Here is a 22,280-nt window from a genome sequence, read left to right as displayed (position 1 = left end):
GGGAAAAAATGTTGATAAAATCTTTGATATATCTGATATTGTTATTATGCTGTCACAACAATTAAATACAAAAAGTTTTGCCATTGACATGAATTTCTAATCTAATTTACATAAATTCACCCTAATTATTAACCAACAGCTGCATAACTGCCATAGATGTCAGATGAAGTTGTATGTTTTTTAACCATGATGGCATCCCAGCTAACAAAATATGTTCTAAGAATGTTTTGCTAATGTTCCCAAAATGTTATAAAAATATTATAAACGGTTAAAAATCTTTATATAAACTTAAAAAAAACATTTTAGTTTTAAAAAGGTTATTTTTGAATGTTCTCTGAATGTTTAAAATGTCCAGTTTTTTTTTAAAATGTTTTAAAGAATGTTTTTTCTTGGTTATGCAAACGTTATAAGGGAACATTCCATATTATCATTTTGCAAACATTATGGGAATGTTTCAGAATGTTCTGAGAACAAGTATAACATTTAAATGAACATCAGATGAACGTCCAACTAAAACATTTCAGGGAAAAAAAAATCGTTCTATGAACGATGTATAAATGTTTTTGTGCTAACATTATTAAATACTAGTTAACTTTAAAAGAATGTTCTGTTAACATTACTAGAAGAATGTTTGTTCATAACTTTGAGAGAACCTTTCCAGAATGTTATCCAAAGTTTTGAGAATGTTTCCTGTTAGCTGGGATGCATTTTCACTCAAATACATCTACCATATTTCCTTTCCACACCCTCTAAACCAAACACGGCTGTTTTGTCAGGTGGTGTGATGTTGCGGCAACATCCTCTTCAGAATGGAAAACCAACAGGAGGAAAATGCGGGCTGCTCGTCCATTTACTCCTGTCTACAGATCATTGATCTCAACACCACCTCATCTACTACCAGGGTAAAACCACTCAGCACCACTTTCTTATACTCTCTATTCTACTGGGGTTTTTTTCTTCTTTACAAAAGTTTACAGAAATCCATATTTTGATTTAGAATTGGTCACTTTACATGCCAGTCAGGTGGTCTTTTCCTGTTGAGAATAAGCTGCTTGAGTACCTGACTTCATGCCATAATTTAACAATCTGGCTACATGTGATTAAAACATTCCTTATAACTTCTGAGTGTCACATGTCCACACGGATGGTTTGAATACTGACACATCACCTCAGATAAACTCCCTGACATTAAAATTTTGTTCACACAGACAAAAAAAAATTCATTAAACAAGAAGGAAAACAGGAAAATAATGCCCTTCTCTACTGGAATGAGCCACAGCAATCTGAGAGAGTTTTCACTGTGAGGGTCTCAGCTTCCACAAAAACAAAATTCATTCAACCATCAGTCTCGCCCAGCAGGATAGAGCGATTACCCTCTGACTAGAAGGATCTAATGCAGCAAAATGAAAAGAAAAAATAAACATGGCTCATTTACAGTGTCTCTTGATGGAATATAATGTCATGCTGGAATGAAAGTACATCTTCGATGCATCATTACTTCTTTGATAACCTATTTGCATTTTCTGCCTGCACTTGAAAAACATTTTTTGATGGGGTTTATACTGTAGTTACCTCAAGCAGCCTGTAGGAAGGAGTGTAGGCTATTGGATCTGAAGGCTGTCCATATCATTCATAAACAGTGCAAGATGATTTACCAAGCAGTTGCTTTAATAGGGCATGGCATTTGATTTGATATTTTGTTATCTAATGCAATGACACTGATAAACTCTTTAAATGTGTCTAAAAGTGTCCAGATACATTTTGTGGGGCATTGTACTTCACACACACACTTATGGGGCCCTTTCATACACCTGGCGCAAGGCGCAACGCGAGTGTTTTTTGCTAGTTTCAGCCCGACGCAGTTATCATTTTCACGTCCTGTGCCACGTTGTTTAAATAGCAAATGCATTTGCGCCCATTTGTGCGCCCATGGACGTGCTGGTCTGAAAACGAGGTGTGTTCAGGCGCATTGTTGGCGTGTTGCTATTTTGAGGCAACTGAAAACGACTGCGCCATCGACCAACTGAAACCTGGTCTAAAGTCAATGCCGCAATATTTATTTTGTTATTTAAAGAGCGCGTTAGTAATACGCGCCTATACACTCTGCTTATTACACACACAGGGACGCGCAGCAGCACACAAACATGCCACATATTAAAAATAAAAGGATTACAATATAAAAGATTATTATTGTGTGCATAAAGATAAAAATGCTTTGGTGGAATCTGGCTTGTCCCGTAGATGGTCAGCTCGTGCACTTTAACTTCGCGGACGAGCAGATCCAATTCCATGCTAGAGAAGTGTTCAGTCTTTCCGCTTGCAAATTCCGCCATGTAAATAGTGAATCCGCCATGGCGTGAGCGCAACTGGCTTTTAAAGGGAATGGGAGATGAGACTCTGATTGGTTTATTGCACGTTATGCCCAAAATAGGGATGCTCCGATCCGCCTTTTTCGCTTCCGATACCGATACCTGGGATTCAGTATCGGCCGATACCAATCCGATATTCAAGTAATAATAAAAAAAAGTGTGAAATTACCTAATAAACTGTATGCCTCACTGTGTGGAAGAAACTGGGATCATTCTTTTGTGCAAGGCATCAGGCTTGACTTAAACATTACTTTCCTAACTTTGTAAAACAAAATAACAAACAGACACAAATGTAGTGAATTATTTATTAAATAATTGTGCATCAGTGCAACAGTGCAAGCTTCACTAGCTTGGTAGACATTCAAAATAAACAGAAGTCCAGCTGACTCCTTCATCCATGACTCATGGCTTGTTTTTCATGAATGTTTGAGTCATACATGAAATAAACTTCTTTAAAAATTATAGCGGAGTTTTTTTTTTTTTGTTTGTTTTTTGTTTTTTTAATGAGGCAGCAACATATGATATATAGGACAGAACAAAAAATGCTATTAACAATCTTTCATTGCGCAAAAGTATTATAATATGAACGGCTCCCATACAGAGCGGCACAAAGCGCTTATGCGCATCCCGTGTGCAGAATGATGCGCTTGAAGCATCATGGAGTCGCAGCGCGCAGCATTGAAAAGTTAAAAGCACAAAGTGAAGATATACTGATGCGTATTGTATTACCGGTATCTTTGTCTACAGATGAAGTATAATAATAGAAACATTGAATCATCTTGGAGAGAGTTTCATTGTGTTGACTGTCGTAACCGAACGCGACTCGCAGTTTAAATGCTGAATTGAGAATGACTGACAGCCGCAGCGGAGGGAGGCATTTACGTGAACTTTAATTTAACACTTAAATATTTATCTGAACCTCAAATTAAACTATGGAATGGCTTCTCAACACTTGGAATATAGTGCACGGAAACTTTATGGTGCTTTTTAATGTTTTTGTGCCTTTTGTGGGGCTTAACAATAACACAGATTTGTATACGCACAATATCGGATTTGGATCGGTCCCATCCGGCCGATACCCGACCCGGCAAAAATGGCAGTATCGTAGCCGATACCCGATCTGAGTATCGGATCGGTGCATCCCTAGCCCAAAACACACCCATTACTCATTAAGAGAATAGGGACAACCCTTTTAGACCATCCACCGGGCACGCCGACCATTCCCAGCGCTAAACTAGCAAAAGTGGATTCGGACATGCCCTAAGTGCACTTGCGAAAGAAATTGATAGTTTTATACAGCAAGTGTGCATTAAATTGATCAAAGTGACTGTAAAGACATTTACAATGTAACAAAAGATTTCTATGCTGTTCTTACTGACCCCAAACCTTTGATTGATAGTGTTTATAAAGACTTGACCAGTAAAAACAATGCAGATTTTACACCACATATATGCATTTAAAATATATTAATGGCTATTTATTTATTTATGACCCTTGTATTAATGCATCTCATTGTGGTTGTATTATGTAACAGCTGTAAAAATGATCATTTTGGGACTTTTGAATGAAGATCTTATTATTGACAAAAAGTGCCTGGTCATCAGTGCTTGAATATGATCGTTATAGCAATCCTGTTCCTTCTTCTTTGTGTTTTTAATCCGGATATTTAACCCACGTATCACTTTGTGGCAAACTAAACTGTATAGGTTGTGTGATGTCAAGAAGCTTGTTGTCTGATAACAGTGAGTAGGTGGATGTCATTCATTGGAGGCGTGATTAAACATCTTAACCTTGATGTTTGAACAGAAAGCAGAAAGCAAAGCGATGCCTCTACTTCATGTTGAAAAGGAAGTGAGAGGAATTAATTTATAAATGGAGATGGCCTTGAAATGTTAGCTTGTAACAAATAACTCTATCTTTCTCACGCTGTTTCTTATTTATTTATTTATTTAGTTCAGATTTGTCTTTCAACTTAAAACATGAGATTAAACACTGAATCTATTACCACTGGATTTGATTTTCACAGTTTCCACAGACAATGCCACCAAAGTGCCTATAGGTGTGTTCACACAGGTGACACAAATAAAGTAAATGAAACGTCTCTGTCGATATCTTAAAGGAGTCCTCACAAAAGCAACCGACTCTCACGGAAACACAAACATATAAAAATATATAGATTTCTTTATAAAAAATAATTGCTGGATGAAAGATTTGCTAGACCGCCTCAGTCTGCTGCTGTTTTGCTGTCAAGAGGGCTTTCAAGATATACAAAGCTTTTGATTCTGTATCTGATGTGATTGTGTTTAAAAAAAAAAATATGAAAAGAAAGCTGTCAGAAAGGCTCTCTGTGGAATAGCATGTTTTAAGCCTTATTTTGTACATCAACTTGTAAACTAAGCAATTATACAGGATTTCAAAGCTGAACATTGCTGTTGACACAAGGTTACATGTTGCGCCCTGAAGGATAATTGCATTTACATACTGGGGGTGGTTTTTATTGTTATTTTTTTACTTTATAAATATGGTGTGCAGGATATATTTTTTCTTTTTTCTTTTTTTTCCCTAGCAAGTATGTGTATCATCAGTTGTGCTGTTTGAATTGGCTGCTGGAGGCACTGACTCTGGAACGTTCTGGAAGATTTGAACCTGTTACTTCCTGCTGGGATGCCAAGTGAGTGAAAAAAAAAACATAATATAGTTTGTGTTCTAGGACAAAGTCATTCTTTAAAGGGTTAGTTCACCCAAAAAATGAAAATTTTGTCATCATTCACTCACCCTCATGTCGTTCCAAATCCCTTAAAACTTTCATTCATCTTTGGAACACAAATGAAGATATTTTTAATAAAATCTGAGAGATTTCTGTCCCTTCATAAACAGCTACGAAACTACCACTTTGACTCTTCAAAAAGTTCATAAAGAGATCGTAAAACTAATCCATATGATAATCCATATCCATGCCCATCATTTCAGATGTAGACTACCGTTCAATAGTTTGGGGTCAGTTTTGTGAAAAATGATCACAGCTATTAATTGCATTATATTTGAATGTATTTCTGTTTTCAAAGCTGAATTTTCAGCATCATTACTCCAGTCTTCAGTGTCACATGATTCTTCAGAAATCATTCTAATATGCTGATTTGCTGCTTAAGAAAAAATTCTTATTAGATTTGAAAACAGATGTGCTGCTTAATATTTTTGTGGAGTCTAAAGAACAGCATTTATTTGAAATGGAAACTTTTTGTAACACTATATGTCTTTACTGTCTGTTTGATCCCAAATCCTAAAGAAATGGTTTACCGAAAAATCAAATCTAAAATCGTCTACATGCTTCTGTTGTCTGATTGATAGTTTATACTTTTTCAGCTAGAAAAAGGCCTTTTAGTATTCTAAAAATTAGATTTTTATAAAGTAAATGTCAGATTCATTTTTATTGTAATGAGCGGGGAGCATGAGAAGGCAGACCGAGGAGAGAATCTAACTGCAGGGTTTTAATTAAAGTAGACCTAATGAAAATAAACAAATAACTAGTAGAACAGAGAGCAAGGGAACAGAAACAAAGCAAACAGTCTACCAGAACATACAACAACTGACAAAGCAACAAGAAAAACACAAGGGCTATATATACGCAGGGGCTAATAAGCTTACCCAGATAATAAGACACACCTGAGGGAGACAATGGGAAAAAACATGGAAAAACTACAAAAGTGTATCATTTAACAGCAGTGTTTTTATCCTTAGCATCTTCCAGAGTACTTTCTACATTGGCATCCCCACTGGAAAAACCTGGAACAAAAGTTACCTTTTGCCTTGCTCAAAGGCACAATTGTGTTCTAGTACTTGAACTGCCTGTTCCACGGTTTGAACCTGCAATCTTAAAATTACTAGCCTAGAGCATTCCCTACTAGGTCACCAGTGGTGTTTTGTGAGGATTTTTATGTGTTGGGACATTCCAAAATACATTATAGACTTTCCAGTTTTTTGTCAGCGGCCATTTTTTCAGTTGTGTTTGAGAAAATATTGCTAATAAAGTGATACAGCTTCAAACCCGATAGTCAACAAGACTCTTTAAGAGCGTAATTTAAATATACTTGTCCACCAAGCGTGCAATATTATTTATCGTTGATTATTAAAGGATGAATTAAATTGATTAAAAGAGACAGCAAAATGTTACAAAAGATTTCTATTTCAAATAAATGCTGTTCTTTTTAACTTTGAAAAAAAAAAAAAATAAATCAGTATCAGTTTCCACAAAAATATTAAGGACCACAACTGTTTTCAACATTTAGAATAATAAAATTTTTTATTGGGCATCAAATTAGCATATCAGAATGATTTCTGAATGATCATGTGACACTGAAGACTGGAGTAATGATGCTGAAAATTCAGCTTTGCCGTCACAGGAATAAATTACATTTTAATATATATTAAAATAGAAAACCGTTATTTTAAATTTTTTAATAGTTTCTTTGATGAAAGAAATGTAGCCTTGGTGAGAATAAGAGACTTTTTTAAAAAACATTAAAAGAAAAGGTAACACTTTACAATAAAGTCCCATTAATGCACTGACTAACATTAACTATCAATGAGCAATACATTTTGTTACAGAATGTATTAATCTTTGTTAACATTAATTAATAAAAAATACAACTGTTCATTGTTAGTTCATGTTAGCTCTGGTCCATTAAATAGTATTAAAGGGTTAGTTCACCCAAAAATGAAAATTCTGTCATTAATTACTCACCCTCATGTCGTTCCACACCAGTAAGACCTTCGTTCATCTTTAGAACACAAATTAAGATATTTTTGATGAAATCTGAGAGGTATATGACTTGTCCATAGACAGCAATATAATCAGCACTTTCAAGGTCCAGAAAGGTACTAAAGACATCGTCAAAACAGTCGACGTGACCGCAGTGGTTCAATCTTAATTTTATGAAGCGACGAGGATACTTTTTGTGTGCAAAAACAAAACAAAAATAACAACTTTATTCAACAATATCCTCTCTTCTGTGTCATTCTCATATGTTGTTTACGTTCAGCGCCTCCAGGTTCTACGTCAGAACGCCGGCTCCTGCGTCAGCATCACACGCATGTGTCACGTGATCAGCTTTGGCCAATACTGAGCCGGCATTCGGACATAAACACAGAAGCCTTCACTGTGCTTACTGCGTCACATGCATAAGGATAATGGCAGGGAAGAGAAGAGATTGTTGAATAAAGTTGTTATTTTTGTTTTGTTTTGTTTTTGCGCTCAAAAAGTATTCTCGTCGCTTCATAAAATGAAGGTTGAACCACTGCGGTCACGTCGACTGTTTTGACGATGTCTTTAGTACCTTTCTGGACCTTGAAAGTGGTGGTTAAATTGCTGTCTATGAACGAGTCATATACCTCTCAGAGTCAGATTTCATCAAAAATATCTTAATTTGTGTTCCGAAGATGAGGGTGAGTAAATAATGACATAATTTTCATTTTTGGGTGAACTAACCCTTTAACAGATACAACTTTTGATTTTAATAATGTATTAGTAAATGTTGAAATCAACATAAACTATGATTATTAAATGCTTTAGAAGTATTTTTCATTGTTAGTTCATGTTAACTAATGTAGTTAACTAATGTTAACAAATGGAACCAAATGGTAGTGTGGGATTTCGTACATTGTAGTGCAATTTTGAGTATGTTTTATTCCACTCTTTAGTGTTTTGTTTATTACTGTGTGCCTGAACTCTTTTGTGTGTGTGTGTGTGTGTGTGTGTTAGGAAGGTGTAACCTCTTTCTAGAGTGCATGCTGGTTCAGTTTAATTGCTTTCATGTGCATGTAGTGATTGCAAACCTGTCTGTTCATGCATAAAATTGAGTTTAATACTTGAGAATGTAACACAATATGTGCATCTTTGTTAAAGTGACATTGATTCTGGAAGACTGGGCAGAAGTTCTCTGTATAACATATTGTAGTGTGTGTGTGTGGACTGACCCACACTAATACAGGCAACCAGATTGTGTCCCCCGAAGTCATTAATTTAGGAATAGGCAGCTTCAGTCCTGGAGTGCGGCTGCCCTGCAGAGTTTAGCTCCAACCCTAATCAAACACCCGAACAAGTTAATCATTGTCTTCAGGATTTCCATCCCTGACCTAATTAGATTTGTTCCATTTTTTTTTTTTTTACCTTTCGTGTTTTAAATTTTAAATGATATCTGAAGATACAAGCATGTTGGAAATATGGTTCAGATTCACTTGAGAGTTTTTAAACTGGGGTCTGGTGGCCACAAAGAGATGCTAGAAGTTTACTGTCATCTTATATCGACTTATCATCTTATGTTGTCTTAAATATTTATTTATTTATTTTATTAAGGGTTTGTTTAAATCACTAAGCTCAACTTTGATCAATAAGAATAGAGATACTCGCCTTAGCCATCACAACTAATGAGATCTTACAGGAACAACAACAAACTGGAACAACGAGGATCAGAGTTAATGGAGAAATGATGAGACCTTCGAATTTAGGTGGTGTTAAATAGAGAGATACGGAGGAAAAAGAGAGACCGAGCAGAGGAGAGAATTTAATCCTTCATCTCCTGGAGCTACAGGTTGGTGCTAGTGAAGGACGGAGAGAGGGAGGCCAAGACAAATGGAAAAAGAGGGAGAGAGATTGTAAGAAACGTCTCCCAGAAGAGCCTGGAGGGGCTCCTACCATCCCAGAATCCAATTTCCAATAAAGTGAAGCTTTATGGGAAAACGGTACAGCACGGCAGAGAGCAGATATTACAAAAAATAATGAAACTTTATCAGCCGCCGTTAAGACCCAAGCCGGGAGGAGAGAGAGCTTGAGATGTGCGCACTTGTTTTGCTCCATCCTTCTATTTCTTTCTGTCCTCTCAAGGTGACATACGATTTTGATAATACTCCTGGTTTGGTGAGCACATTATGGAGAGATCACGCAAATAATTAATATGTCAAGAAATTTTGTACATCTCTTTATCTGTCTCCGTCTCTCCTTCTCTCTCTCTCTGTATCTTTCAGGGACCCTGGAAGGAGCAGAACCACGATAAAGAGGCTGAATAAGGAAAAGGCAATAGAGGCCAAGTGGGAGCAGTTTATCGCTCCGCCAAAGGTTTTCTCTTCCAAATCGGCTCTTTCTCGCTGGAATGTTTGAGTTTCTCCGGCTCCACTGGAGCTCTGTGAAGTGATGTGTTCTCCTCGAGCACGCCGGTGGGGTTTAGACAAGTGTGCCACATTAGTTGCTTTCTGGAAGACACAGTAAATAAGCAAAGGGCTAATTACACTGTCTGCAGAAAGAAACTCGTTCAAACACACATTTAGCACAATTATGTGGGGTGTCTTAATGGCTAAAGATCTGAGCTGGTAACCAAGTGGTGAGCTATGAGCCATCGCCATAATTTGTGGCCTTGATCAAGAAACTTTGTGTGTGTTTGCGATGGAAAACTAGCATGCTGCATGGTATACACTCTATACTAATAATGCAAAATAATGTGTGGAAAAAGATAGTACTGAAACATTTAAAACAGTAGTATTCTACTTTTTATTAAGTCACATTTATGTACATAGTGATTTATACAATACAGATTGTTTCAAAGCAACTTCACATAGGAAAATCAACAGTGTTAAAGGAATAGTTCCCCCCAAAATTAAAGTTCTGTCATCATTTACTCACCCTCATGTCATTCCAAAACTGTAAGACATTCATTCATCTTTGGAGCACAAAGTTTTTTAATGAAATCTGAGAGCTTTCTGTCCCTCCATTGACAGCTATGCAACTACCACTTTGAAGCTTCAAAAAGTTCATAAAGAGATCGTAAGACTAATCCATGTGTATTGAGTTGTTTCGTCAAAATTTTCTGAAGAGACGCTTTATATGCTGAACAGATTTAATTTAGGCTTTTATTCTATATTAAACATGGATATATTTTTTTTTTTCCTTATTTGTACTCCAAAGATGAACGAAAGTCGGGTTTGGAACAACATTAGAGTGAGTAAATGATGACAAAATTTTCATTTTTGGGTGAACTATCACTTCAATGTTGTAAAATTTATCAATTATGAAACAAATTCAATTTCATCTGTAAAGCAGCTCTACGGAAGATAATAGTGTTTTTATTCAGCTCAATTTAGTTCAATAAATGTGTCAATATTGCAAATTTCATCAATCGTCAAACAAGTTCAATTCAGATACTGTATAAGCAGCTAGTACAACATGTAATAGTGTCAGTTCATGTCACATGACCTTAGAAAAAAAGAATTTGTAATCTAATTACAATTGTGTAAATTGGAGATTTTAAAATGTCTTTAGGTAGTATGCTATTCTGAACATAGATTTCAAAATGTTGCTCCAGGTATAATGTATGTTGTTTTGAATAAATGTGTCAGCTAAATGGCTAATGAGCATATACTATACACATAGAGAGCATAATTTCTTTTCTCTCTTTTTTTTTTTTTTTTTTTTTTCAAAGTTTAATTTCTTTCTTTTTGTATGATCTCATGAAACCTGCCAAGAACATATCCAGGTCATGTTCCACCTTAAAATCAAAATAATGTTATATATATATATATATATATATATATATATATATATATATATATACATATATACATTCTTTTAGATTTCATTTATTTATTTTACTTTTTTCATTACAGTAATGAGAATTTGGGGGTGGGTCTATGTCAGGGATGTTCTTAAAAAATGACATAATGCAAAAAAAAAATGAAATAATCCTGAAAATGGCTTCACTTTCTTTAAGAAAAAAAATTATCTTTTGATTTTAGGCTGAAATGTTGCCTCGACATGTTTTCATTTCTCTCCATCCCTTTTCAACAGGCACGGCATCTCACATCCAAGCCATTCCGTGTTTCTTCAGGGAGTCATCTGACTTGGAAGACCTCCACTCTCAGTGTGCTTTCCTCCTCAGTAACGGGGTCATCAGTGGGCAGCTTGTTGTCTTTGGCAACGGCTCCAGAGCACACCTGTGATGAGCCTGTTTACACCAAGGGCATCAGGACTCTGAGCGCACAAGAATCCGATTCTGATTCTTCATCATCAGAATGTAGGTCACAATAGTCAACCTTCAATCATGAATCTTTCTGATTTACATGAGCTCTTCAAAGTTCCATGATGTTTTAAGCAGTTAAGGCATACAAGAAGATGTCACAGTTTGACTGTTTTATAGGAATATTTGGGATGTTTTCAAAATCATCACAAACATGCAAACATGCATCACAAATAAATGTATTAAACTTTTTTAAAAGTATGCCCATAACAGTTACATAACATTTAATACATTCAACTGTTCTAGAGTCTAGTTATAATAACTTTATCTTATAAAATAGATAGTTTCAGCTTTAAGCTGTTTATAAAATACCCATCTTCAATAAACCCAATAGAGTCTACCGTTCAAAAGTTTAGGGTCAGTAAGATTTTTTTGTTGTTTAAGAAATTAACACTCTTATTCAGCAAAGGCACATTAAATTTATCAAAAGTGACAGTAAACACATTTATAATCTTAGAAAAATTTCTATTTTTAAAAAAACAAACAAAAAAAAAACAACATTGGTTAAGCCAGGATGTAAACTTTACCATAACATCTGTCAACTTGTTTACCACCTTTTCTTTAGTTTTACCATGTGTGAAAATAACTGTGTAATCGACATACATTAAGATGTTACATTGTTCACACACAGTAGGCAAATCATGTACATGTACATGTTAAAGAAAACTGGGCCCAATATAGACCCCTGTGGAACTCCAGTTGATAGTTAGAATTATGATTGTCAATTCTGACAGATTGAGAACGGGAATAAAGATATATTTTGATTAAGTTGACAAGCTCTATTGAGAAATTAAATATAAATATAAGAGACTTTTTTCAAAAACATTAAAAAATCTTACTGACCCCAAACTTTTGAATTGTAATTCACGGGTAGTTCATTCACGGTAGACGGGTAGTTCCACCTCAAAAGTATTATTTAGACAAATATACAACTGAAGTAACAAAAGTAATTGTTTTTAGATAAAAAAAACATGCAAGTGCTTTAACCAAAATACATTTTTTATGAACTGGGGGACAAATCGACATTATATTCTGTAGAAATTTACAACACAGCACAGCTGCTGTGAAATTGTTACAGATAAACACACTCATTGATTCACAGCCTGAGTGACTTTCGCTGATGTCTGGTTCTAGATGGGTGGAGCACAAAACGAGTGTTATCTCTTTTCTATCTCACTGCCAACTGAACTGTCACTTGCCTTGCTCTAACAATCACATGTAGCACATTGTCATGGCAACAGCGTATGCCATCATCATCATCACCATACACTTCAGTGCTGTGCTGTTTGGTTCACAGGACAACGAAAGACAAAAAAAATCAGATTTGGATTTTAGATTTGACATGGGCACTTTAAGGAAAGCTCTTTGGTGTGGATGATAGCTTCATTTCTATACCCAGTGATTCTTCGATAGTTTGTGAGTGCTAATCTCTCTCTCTTCTCTGTTCTCTCACTGACAATGAATCTTTGAAGAATCCTTCCCTGGGTTTTAAAATGCACGCATCTGCTGCACCCCAGATGCTGTTTTCTGCTCCCATAGCTGTTTGGGCCCCACCGTGTGACAGGGGCCAAATGCACACTATAGGTGTCCTGCATTTTTGCCTGAAGATTCTGTAGATCCCACAGAGTAGATCAGAGAGTGAAGCACTGAGTCCTGATGAAAGCTTGGGCTCTGCGATACTGCCTTTGTTTTCTCACAGTCATTACTGTTTATTTCGTTCCCTGTAAAAGGAATCAAAGGGCCTAATAAAGCCTCTTTCGGTCATGCCAATTAATCGAGCGAGAGACTAATCCAAACGATTTAAGAGTGAAATCCAAGAGCTGGACTCTGAAGATATCCCTCTTTACTGGAGTTTTATTGTTACCGGTTTAATTGGTTTTGGGATAAAACCTGCTGCTTGAGAATGTATTTGAGAATAATCAGTGATGGGAAGAATCAGCGTGAACATTCATTATTTATTATGTAAGCTTACATAGACATGATTAATCTTCCAATTTAATAAGTCTATATAATATTAATAGATAATAAATCCAAAGAACTGAAAATGACATCGTTATAGTTTGTATTTATGAGGCATGAAACCAGCCAATTTATTCAAGAGTTATGTCTTTTTTCATCTGTCTCCAACAGCATCCTAGTTTATTTTATGTAATAATAAATCATTTTTACTCAAGATTTATATGTTATGTCTCAGTTAATGAAGTGTTGTGTTTGAGGGAGATGATATTTTCATGGTGATAAATCGATTTGAATGCTTATTAGATGAATATAGAGACTGAATGTTAATTTCTGCTGTCATCTTCTGTTTACATATAGAGGCGGGTCACAATTTCAGTGTGTGAAATATCAATCGTCCAGCAGAGGGCGTGCTTGGATCATTTACACATCCATGCCCCTTCTAGTTAGAGAAATACGGTGGACTTGTACTTAAATTGTCATGACTGGAATATTGTTTTGCCTCTTTGAAAAACGTGTATTTATTATATAAATTGTGTTCATATGTGTGTGTTTCAGATCTCCAGAAGTTCCTTCAGGAATTGTACCTGAGGGTTTTTAAAACCTGCTGTAATTCTGATAACCAGCTCACCTCTGCTCCAGACAGGTGAACTAGCAACTATTATTATAAGACTGTACTATATTAAGGGATACCAGTCACATTTAATTTGTTTAAACAATTTTAAATATAATATTTTTAAAATGTTAATTTAATAATAATATAGCTGTATGTAATGGCTGATGTCTGTAGTTTTGTTGGTTATCATATCACCTGACCGGCATGTGATGACCCCTGATTGCTGTGATGTGTTTATTGTGGGATTTCATGTGACCATTGTATCCATTATGATACAGCAATACAGTTAAAGTCCATCCTGAGAGCAAGCAAAGCACAGATGGAGAGAAGACAGAGTCTCAAAAAGTGAAGAGGTTTGTTTGCCGCTCCCAGAATTCCCATGTTATGAATTACTAGGAACTGGGATGATATTGTGACCATTGGAAACACCAGAAATGACTATAAATGATCAGGCCATTTTGTTAAAGAGCATGGAAACAGACTTACTTAAATAAGATTTAAAGAGTTAGTTCACCCAAAAATGAAAATTCTGTCATTAATTACTCACCCTCATGTCATCCCAAACACGTAAGACCTTTGTTCATCTTCAGAACACAAATTTTTATGATGAAATCCGAGGAATCGACCAATACTGAACTGGCATTTTGACATAGAACCTGGAAGTGCTGCAATGAAAATAGCATACAAGTTTGACAGGGGAGAGACGAATTTGTTGAATAAAGTTATTTTTGTTTTGTTTTTGCATGCAAAAAGTAGTTTCGTCGCTTAATAACATTACGGTTGAACTACTGTAGTAACGATGTCTTTACTACCTTTCTGGTCCTCAAAAGGCGCATTGGCGTTGCTGCCTATGTGTTGTTTAGAAACCTCGGATTTCATCAAAAATATCTTAATTTGTGTTCCAAAGATGAAAGAAGGTCTTACGGGTGTGGAACTACATGAGGGTGAATAATTAATGACAGAAATTTCATTTTTGGGTGAACTAACCCTTTAACAAAATATGAGAGTTTAAATGGATAGTTAAAAAATTTAAATTCTGTCATAAATGTTGTTCCAAACCTGTATGAATTTCTTTTTTCTGCTGAACACAAAAGATAATATTTTGAAGAATGATGGTAACCAAAAAGTTGATGGTAGCCATTCACTTCCATAGTATTATTTTTCCTACTTTGGAAGTCAGTGGCTACCGTCAACTGTTTGATTACCAGCATTCTTCAGAATATTATCTTTTGTGTTTAAGAGAAGAAAGAAACTCATACAGGTTTGGAACAACATCAGGCTCATTCATTCCAAACAAGGTCTTGCTCTGTGACTCATACACATATCAAGCCCTAGTACAGCTGAGGGCCTTTTGCATTGAACTTTATTCTCAAAAACTCCACCTACTAATATGCTATGGATTACAGACACAGTTTGAGGGAAGTAAACAACACAGATCAGTGTGCAACAGTCTTCCTCCCTCATCTCCTGTCTAAGCTTTTGTGCAAAAGCGTGCAGACGAGGTGTCATCCCAGATGATACTGCTCCATAGATTTACTGTTCAATCCTCATGTTGTCATTAATGCACCATTGTACGTCTGTCACATGTGTACAGCCCATGTAAAGGCGTCTTTGTTGTGTACAGAATGAAATTACTATTATATTTCTCTTTATTGCTCCCTTGTGTTTTACTAGTTCCCCCATGAGGCGAACCTCTGCCACTACCCAACTCATCCATGAGAAGAAAGCCATGCTGGATGGGATAACGGCATCTTTTGTGGACAAAGCAGAAGAGTTAACACTCAATTTATCTGATGCTTTGGACCACTGTGCCAAGTAAGTTATTTTTCAATGGTGGAACCACACCGGTGAAAGTGCGATCTTTGTTTCTTTAACTGTCTAACACCTTTATGGTATCAGTGGTATCATCTAAATGAAGTCAAGACAAAATTATTATTCAACATCACTGAATCAAACCTAAATACATTAATTTATACCAACAAAATTAATTGTAATGGGTTACAATAATAGCTCTTTAAAGTAATAATTGCAGGTTGCCACTTTTTACTGTGTAAGTTTATTTCATTTGTGTTCTAAAATGTTCAGTAATGGATGTAGATACAATACATACAATAATTTTTCAATACCTAAATACACTTGTTACATACAGAGTAAAAACAATTAAATAAGATTAGAACGTACTTAATTTATTTCATCTCGTTGCCAAAGCAACATTTCTCATTTTTATTTAGTTTAACTTGATGTACTAAAATAACTAAATCTAAAACTGAAATGAAAATAATAAAAACTATATAGACATTAAAAAAAAAAAACTAATAAAAATGACAAAAACAAACAAAATTACTAAAACTTTAAAATTAAAATGGAAAATTCAAAAATATAAGCTAATTTAAAATATATACAAAAACTATAATATTATCTCAATTATACTAAAATAACTGGTTACATAATGTAATAAAATTAAAGCATGGTTGAAAATTATGCATGATAAAAAAATATTCTGTTCACATTTTACATTTACATAGATTTTTCTTTTGTTTTCTTCAGACATCACCTGTTTCATATTTCATATTTTCATATTTAAAAAAAAAAATCATTGGTTGTGATGAAAATGACGTTATAAATTAATAGAAATCATTTTTACACAAAAACATCTAAATTTTTAATAGATGTTAACATTTATTAGTTCATATTTTTATGATGGATTTTCATATTTTAAGATTGCAGATCTGGGATAAGGATAAAACTATAAAATCTGTACATTTGAAAAGTTACAAAATCAAAGAAAAAATTCAAGAGAGTTTTAATGTGGCATTCATTTAACAAAAAAGTTGAACAAAGAAAGCTAAAAAAGATTGAATAATTAAGTGATAAAAACCAACCCCTGCACTATGTGCCTGTAGTCTAAAAATTTTACAGTAAGTTGTAAGAGCAAGAAAACTAATCAGTCTCGAAGACTGCATATCCAGCCACAACAAAACAAGGAAAATTGTTATCTCAGCTATAGTAACATTATATATGTGAATATCTCTCCTTTTGTCTTTTTCTCTCTTCTAGGAAGAGATGGGATTTTGGGGTCCAGAGATACAGGTCTCTTTGTAAAATGGTGTCCGGTAAACGAATCCCTTCTGCTGTGACCTCCATAACTTCAATGGCCTCTCCAAGAGTGCAAGACTCAAAAATCCCTGACAGCACCGAGGATCCATACAGCACTCAGTGGTGCGTGTGTGTTCAGTGAATGCTTAATGGTCTGCATCAGTTCCAATCCTCTAGAGAACACTGACGCAAAACCACTTAATGTGCTTGTGTGTGTGTCTGTGTGTGTGTGTGTGTGTGTGTGTGTGTGTGTGTGTGTGTGTGGGCGTTTGATAAATGTTGACGTTAATGACCCGACAGGATGCTTGCAGGTGCAAGTGTGTGTGTATGCATTCAACATTGCTGTTTACAATAACATTAAACCAACACAGTCCTTGTGTGTGTGTGTGTGTGTGTTTGTGTGTGTCTACTGAAGGCTCTCAGCGTTGCTCAGTGATCTAGCCCCCATCAAACACTCAGATAGGAGGGTGCCACATTTGCTGGAGAAGCTGAGTCGATTTACAGAATGCCACACGCTGCGACTTCACCCACGCAACTTCCTGAAGATCTTAAACTCCCTCCAGCTGTGGGAGCTGTGCTGCCCGGATCTATGTGTGGCTATAGAGGTACAAGACTCAGTTACTGAGCACTTTTACACCGGGTTCAGACTACATAATATTTTTTTATCTGCTACGATAGTCACTGTGTCAGAAAAAAATAATCATGCCAGGCTATGTCCGAAATCACCCCCTATACTGTTTGGCACTATTTGAAGGGACAGCCATTTGTAGTGGTGTCCGAAACCATAGTGGACGTTATCGAGTGAACTACGATAAGTGTACAACTGATGTACACTCAACGCTACTGTGAGGGTCGTGTCGAATGAATTCCCGCGTTTGACCAGAAGATGGCGCTGGCAGCTGAAACATCCATCCATCCATTTTCCAAACCGCTGGTCCAATGTGGGTACAGGATAATATCATACAGATATAAATTCCTTAATTGATTATTAAATTGTTTAATTAAGGTTTATACATGCTAGTTTCCATGACAGAGATAAAAGATAAATCTTTTCATTACTACTGGAGCTTCTAGTTTGCTAAGTTTCAAATGATTATTAAACCGCAAGCTCAAACTATGTAAAAGCAGCAGCCCTTCCAGCACACTCAGTGTCCGAATTCACTCACTCGTTTTCATTCGCTCCTTCCAGTGAACTATATTAGTGGAGTAATGTAGGGAATAGTGAATGAGGGTATAGGGGGGGATTTCGAACAAAGGATGCACAGGAATAAATTACATTTTAAAACAGAGAACAGTTATTTTAAATTGTAATGTAACACTTTAGTGTCATTGTAACAAATTTTACATATAGTTACTGTAGTATTAACTATAAATTATGCATAATTACATGCAATTAGCCCTAAACCAAACCCTCATCCTAACCCTATAGTAAGTACATGTAGTTAATTGTTATTACTCAGTACTTAAATGTATAATTACACTGTAATATGGACACCTTAAAATAAAGTGTAACCAATTGTAATAATATTTAACAATATTACAGTTTTTACTGTATCTTTGATCAAATGAATGCAGCCTAAAGAGACGTAAGAGACTTTTTTTTTTAAAACATTATAAAATCTTACAGTCCCCAAACTTTTAAACGGTGGTGTATATTAAAGGATTAGTTCACTTTCAAATGAAAATTAGCCCAAGCTTTACTCACCCTCAAGCCATCCTAGGTGAATTAACTTGTTAAATATGGATTTTTTTTTTTTTTACAAAAACGCATCACTTCGCTTCAGAAGACCTTTATTAACCCCCCGGAGCCATGTGGAATATGTTTATGATAGATGGATGTGGATGGAGACACTTTCCTCAGCTCATACTCGTTGGTCCCGTTCACTGCCATTATAAAGCTTGGATGTGTCAGGATATTTATTAATATTTCTCCGATTGTGTTCATCAGAAAGAAGAAAGTCATATACACCTAGGATGGCTTGAGTGTGAGTAAAGCTTGGGGTAATTTTCATTTGAAAGTGAACTAATCCTTTAACAGATATACTGTTCAAAAGTTAATTGTCTTACATCTAATTAAAGATTTAAGTTATTAATTGAATGTCAAAGTTCTTAATATATCAACATAGGCTGGTATAAGTTTCTGAGAAGCTCCTGTGCGTAAATTCTTGCCACACATGGAAACTGAGTTTATTAGAAAATGACGGGTATAAATAGAGTACAAGGAGCTAATGAACTGTCAGCTGCAGTTATCTAGTCTTTCAGTGCAGTAGTCTCGTACTCTGACAGATTAACTGCAGTTTCATTGGCAAGACTTCCTTTCGGATCAGCATGGCACTTCATTTGGCCTTTTATCAGTGTGATAATGATCCTGTCAAGGATAAATACATCAAATCATTTTTATGAGGTGTTATATCACTACCGGCTTGCTTCAAAATTATTAAGTGTCTTTAGCACACAAACTTCGTTTCTGCGTCACTATGATTTTGCCCTCTACCAATAGCAGTAGCTTACCTGATTATTTGGACTATTTTCTTGGAAGTTTTTCCACAAAATTTAAAGAGATACTTCACGCAAAAATCCTGTCATTATTTACTCACCCTCATGTCACTTTTATTTTTTTGTTCAGGCTTAAAACAACATAAATGTGACAATTTATTTATTTAACCATTCTTTTAAAGTTTAACTGACACATTGTGGACAGTTGGCTGAGTTTCCTTTAATCCATATTATAATGTGTGCATAATTTAAGTTTTAGAATTCAGGTGTCTCAGCTTCCCTAGCTATTCCTCTCCTTTAATTGTAACTGCCAAAATGTTGCTGACCTCACATCAAGTCCAGACAGGATGCCGGTAACAACCAGCCATTTGGGCCGTATAATGACGGATTATCCAGTGTGTAATAAGCTATTGTCAGGAATTGGGAGGTTAGGGTGCTAGAGGCTGGTAATTATGAGAAGTGCTCTTTTATCTTTCTCCCTGTGTGTGTCTCTTTCTCCCTGTCATTTGCAGATAGTGAGGCAGAATGTGGTAAAGATGCCCAAAGCAGAGTACGACTCATGGCTACACAACAGAGTCAGCCAATCACAGACCACCAAGAGCACTACATAAAACCTGTAATCGACTCTCTTTTTTTGCCTTTTTACACTTTTTAAAGCAGTCAGGTGATCATATTTCAAAAAATAAGTGAAAATATGAAATATATATATATATATATAACAAAATTTTTCTCATCTCATTTCACAATATTTCAGTGTCGTTTTGCTCAGTTTTCATTTTCTGTTCCTTTTCTTTTTGTTCCAAAGCACATTTGGATTATGTCTCATGGGGTAATAAACATTATGAGTAATTTTTTACTGCCTCTGCAGTCACCCATGGCAGGCGTCCATGTGTTTCTTCTATTAGTTGGCCAACACAAACAGCACAAATCCACCTCATACACTCAATACACTTGGTTCATGTTGGCCATCAATATCAGTCATGTGGTTTGGGCCAAAGATGGTGACAGTTAAGAATATGTAATGGGAATGTTTGTGTGCATGTCTCATTCTTCCTGGCATGAAGACACTATTTGACAAATAAACCATGTCTGATAAACTTCTCTCTCTTTTCATGTCATGACCTGTGCGTGTGCCCTTTAAAGTAAGCAAAATTGTAAGAATAAAGCAGAATTTCTTATCTACTATGATAAGCTGTTCTTTTTTTTTCCCCCAGTTGAAGAAACTCTGGGGTCAAAGTTCACCCAAGAGGCCCATGGGTAAGTGCTGTTTTTCAGACATTTCTAGAATGCCTAGGACACATCTCCGCCTCTTTCAGAGCTCTTTCTGGGGATTGCATTATACTTTTCCTGTTCACAGAAACAGTGGCTGATGCAATATTTTTGTTCTAAAGGGATGCAGCAATTTAGCCACATTAGTTACAGTACATGCTTCTGCCAAGCACTTGAAGAGAAATGTTCTATTTGAGAGGCATGAAAGGAGACAGAAGGTTGGCCATTTGGAATATTACTTATTTAATGTGTTTTCAAATTAACCAGTTTGAGCAACATAAGAGAGAGAGTGAGTATGTGTGTGTGCATATGTAGACATGCGTCCACTTGGTTGTTTGTCTGTGCGAGTGTGCCGGGAAGTGAAGCCTGTTCTTGCGCTTCACCGTTCTTTCAAGGGAAAATTCAATATTTACCCTTCAATTACCAGCAGCCCCCCTCTAATGTACACTGAATGGAAAGTTGACCATCAGTCATGTGACATAATGAACTTTAAGCCCTGTAATTCTATTTCATTTCTTAATCTTAATCTAAAAAATATATATTGTCTAATTATATATAAATTATATTTTGAATAAATTCTGTTCTTTAAACTTTATATTAATCAAAGAATCACGTAAAAAAAAATGCATCATAGTTTAAAAAAATATCAGCATATTAGAAAGATTTTTAGGATTAAATTAGTTTCAAATATATTAAAATATTTTTTTTAATATTACTGTTTATTTATTACTTTTTTTATTAAATGCAGCCTTGATGAGCTTAAGAAACCTTTTTCAGAAGCATAAAAAAATCTAACCCCAAACTTTTGAACAATAATGTGTGTGTGTGTGTGTGTGTGTGTGTATAAATATATAAAAAACATTGTGATGAAGCAATTAAATCTAGTAAAACAAAATACAGTACATCAAATACGCTAAAACAAAATTTTGCATTTGTTTTAGAAACCCACTTTTTAAATTATTAAAGGGGTGGTTGATTATGATTTCACGTTTTTATCTTTAGTTAGTGTGTAACGTTGCTGTTTGAGCACAAACAACAGCTGCAAAGTTACAACGCTCAAAGTTCAATGCAAAGGGAGATATTTTCTTTACAGCAATCGCTTTTTAAGGACTACAACAAACAGCTGGTAGGGACTACAACAAGCTTCTTCCCGGGTTAGTAACATCACAAACCCCAAAATTTACATAAACCCTGTCCCCGAGAACACGCAACAAAGGAGTGAGGCCATGATGGGCTGCTTTAGAGAAGAGGAAGAGTTGTTGTAATAGAGTATTGTTGCCATGGCGTCATTTTATGTCGGACTGATTCACAAACGAGGGTCAATTCAACATTGGATTTGCACAAAAGATTAACATGACGACACATGCTAGTTGATGAGTTGAATCAACTCCACAGCAACTACATAAATTTACCCAC

At 35.5% G+C, this 22,280-nt stretch overlaps 1 protein-coding gene across 1 annotated transcript; it reads left to right on the top strand.

Moving 5' to 3' along the window:
• Nucleotides 1–785: 785 nt before the first annotated feature.
• LOC127512838 (coiled-coil domain-containing protein 60-like) lies at nt 786–21,390 on the top strand. Its single transcript, XM_051894189.1, has 10 exons — nt 786–902; nt 4,936–5,040; nt 9,390–9,480; nt 11,203–11,428; nt 13,946–14,033; nt 14,282–14,356; nt 15,678–15,818; nt 17,061–17,222; nt 17,515–17,704; nt 20,108–21,390. The coding sequence occupies exons 1-10, from the start codon at nt 832–834 to the stop codon at nt 20,204–20,206; spliced, it is 1,248 nt and encodes a 415-aa protein (XP_051750149.1). The 5' UTR covers nt 786–831; the 3' UTR covers nt 20,207–21,390.
• Nucleotides 21,391–22,280: the final 890 nt, after the last annotated feature.

The sequence above is a fragment of the Ctenopharyngodon idella genome, chromosome 5 (assembly GCF_019924925.1).
Source record: "Ctenopharyngodon idella isolate HZGC_01 chromosome 5, HZGC01, whole genome shotgun sequence".
NCBI classification, from domain to species: Eukaryota; Metazoa; Chordata; class Actinopteri; order Cypriniformes; family Xenocyprididae; genus Ctenopharyngodon; species Ctenopharyngodon idella.
Note: the sequence above shows the minus strand (reverse complement) of the source record. Positions and strands in the feature narration are given on the sequence as shown.